Here is a 2,782-nt window from a genome sequence, read left to right on the forward strand (position 1 = left end):
GATTTTTTTTTTTTTTTGCCTGAAGCCTTTATACAAAAAAAAACACACACACAAAGAAAATAGATGGGGAGGGCAATGCATGTAAATTAGATGGTTTATTTTTCTATATTCTCCGGAGTCAGAATTGATAGAATTAAGTTATGAGTACATCAGGTTAGTAGATTCGTGACTATACTTTCAAGTTTGTTCTTTGCGGATTTATGGGTAATCCTCTAGGGCCCTGTTAAATGGGGGAACGGACCTAATTCAGGCCCAAATTTCACATCGCTAAACTGATAATATATATATGCCCCGTCTCTGTTTTAATTCTTCTTGTAGGTAATATTTGTAAGAATGTGTGGAAAGTGAAATTATAGTACTTTGGTGAGGGCTGTACCATGTCGAGCTAATGTCTTTTATCTCTTGGCATGAATCGGCATGGAATGAAGACGACGATGACGACATTTTCGATTTCTACCAGAACTTCTCTCACTCTGGCGATGCTCACCGGGGTGACAGGATTCTTCCTGCAATTATTGTTGCTACCTGCACCATCCACATCTCTGACCTTTGACCAAGAAATCGCATCACTTCCAGCAGCTTGCCAGTACCTGGTGAAGTCTTATAGCGTCAATTGCTCCCGTCGAGGCTTGACTAAGATCCCATCTGATATCCCTCTCGATACCCGACGTCTGTCTCTCTCCTACAACCTACTGGACCAGATTCTTAATGGCTCTCTTGGTCGACTTCTCGAACTGGAGTTTCTGTCACTCCGATACAACAGGATTCGTTTGATCGACGTAGGGGCTTTCATAGGTCTTCCCCGACTACAAACCATCAATCTCATAGGAAATAATTTAACGCGCATTCCCAGTCAAGTCTTTCATCAAAATCTTTACATGACCGACCTCTTTTTGAACAGTAATCGCTTTCGATCGATTCCTTCGCTGGACCTGAGAAGACACAACTATATCAAGTCCATCGATTTAAGCAACAATACCATTTCATCAGCAAAATTCAACATTGCTCTGGCCAGCGGATGCAACTTGACAAATGTAGCTTTAATTGATAATGAAATCCAGCTCATTGACGAAAGTGACCTGGAGAATCTCAGGAGTGCAAACTCAGTCGAATTCCTGGATTTTAGTGGTAATAGCTTGCATCGAGTGAATATTGCCAGTTTTCAGGGAGTCCGTATCGAGGGATTACAACTTCAAAGAAGTTTGTTATCACAGGCAGGTGTTAGAGAGCTCTTTGAAGGTGTGAGAAATTCATCTCACTTGACATATCTCGGACTTAATGGGACGAATCTCGGAGGCGTTACCAAGTCCGTCTTTGCCCCCCTCCAGGGATCGCAGGTAACTCGTTTGCACTTAAGCGCGAGTAACATATCCTACCTTCCCGACAATGTGTTCTCATATCTAACAAATATAGACGTTCTATCGCTGAACAAGAACCCACTAAAAACAATCTCCTTTGTCGCCTTTACAAACATGACATCCGCTAAGTCGTTGTATCTTAGCTCGTGTACGATTTCACAATTGATGACGCCACAGACACCGGGAACATTAATGCCTCAGCTCTTCTCACTAAATCTCGGCAACAATAATCTTGTGGAGATTGGGCCAAGCGCATTTGTCGCCCTTCCAAAACTCATCTATCTGGATTTGTCTTTCAACATCATACGACATATCGCTTCTGATGCATTTGCTGGCCTAGAACACTTGGAAAACATTCTTCTAGACAACAACAACTTAATCGATGCTTTCAGTGTCAATGTGTTCCACAATTTGCCAGTCCTACGCGTCCTTGATGTCAGCCACTCAAACATTAACGGTCTCGATCCTCTTCGATCTTTCTCTGGCCTAACAACTCTTGAGGAACTAATCTTGGCCGAAAATCCTTTGCGTGCGTCTGACTTGTGGGACTCCGAGAAAAATGTTTCGGTCTTCCGGGATATGTGTAATTTACGAACCTTGGATCTCACTGGAACTATTCTCAAAGACGACATTCCGTCCTGGGGATTTGAAGGACTGAGTCAGTTACATCGGTTGTATTTGCAGGACGTTGGTTTGGTTACGTTGCCGGCAGAACTTTTCAGATCTTTGCGTTACCTCGACACTGTGAGTCTTGACGACAACAACTTGCGAGAACTCCCAAATCTGATTTTTAAAAATCTGCCCAGGCTGGGTTCTCTTTACTTGGGTCGAAATCAACTTTCGGGGCTACCCCCTCTGCTATTCAGAAATAACACCAAACTATATCAGCTTGATTTGACAAGAAGCGGAATTGATATCATTTCCGAAGAGGTGTTTTCCCCCATCGTCGGCAGCATTGCTTCCCTTGACTTGTCTTACAATTCTCTCTTGTGTGATTGTCAGAATGAATGGCTTCGTAACTGGGTACACGACAATTACGAGAAAGTGTTCTTGAGTCATACCCTGTGTTCTGTTACCTCACCGGCCGAACTCGTTGGACACAGTTTTATTGATTTCCAACCGATTCTTATTTGCGGTCCTCGCGTATTTCTTTACGCATGCATCGCTGTATCTGGCGTTGCAGTCATATTCGTCGGGATCATAATCTATTACAACCGATGGGGGATTAGACACAAGCTTTTTCTGTTGAAACTCTGCATTATTGGGTATAGAGAGATGATTGACGATGAAGAGTATTGCTATGATATTAACATTGTTTTCCACGATGACGACGAAGAATGGGTCATTGACCGAATGGTTCCCGTAGTCCGCGAGAATTATCCCGAAGCTGTCCTCTGCGTGGGTGACGACGATCTCAGAGCAGG

The 2,782-nt window shown here is 43.3% G+C and overlaps 1 protein-coding gene across 1 annotated transcript; it reads left to right on the forward strand.

The window, feature by feature from the left end:
- Positions 1–434: 434 nt before the first annotated feature.
- Positions 435–2,365, forward strand: LOC139718495 (toll-like receptor 4). Its single transcript, XM_071629969.1, has 2 exons — positions 435–2,016; positions 2,361–2,365. Exons 1-2 carry the CDS (start codon positions 435–437, stop codon positions 2,363–2,365), a joined length of 1,587 nt encoding a protein of 528 aa, XP_071486070.1.
- Positions 2,366–2,782: the final 417 nt, after the last annotated feature.

The sequence above is a fragment of the Diadema antillarum genome, unplaced genomic scaffold (genome assembly GCF_040938485.1).
Source record: "Diadema antillarum isolate AM-2024a unplaced genomic scaffold, OU_Dant_1.0 scf00000095, whole genome shotgun sequence".
Taxonomy (NCBI): Eukaryota; Metazoa; Echinodermata; class Echinoidea; order Diadematoida; family Diadematidae; genus Diadema; species Diadema antillarum.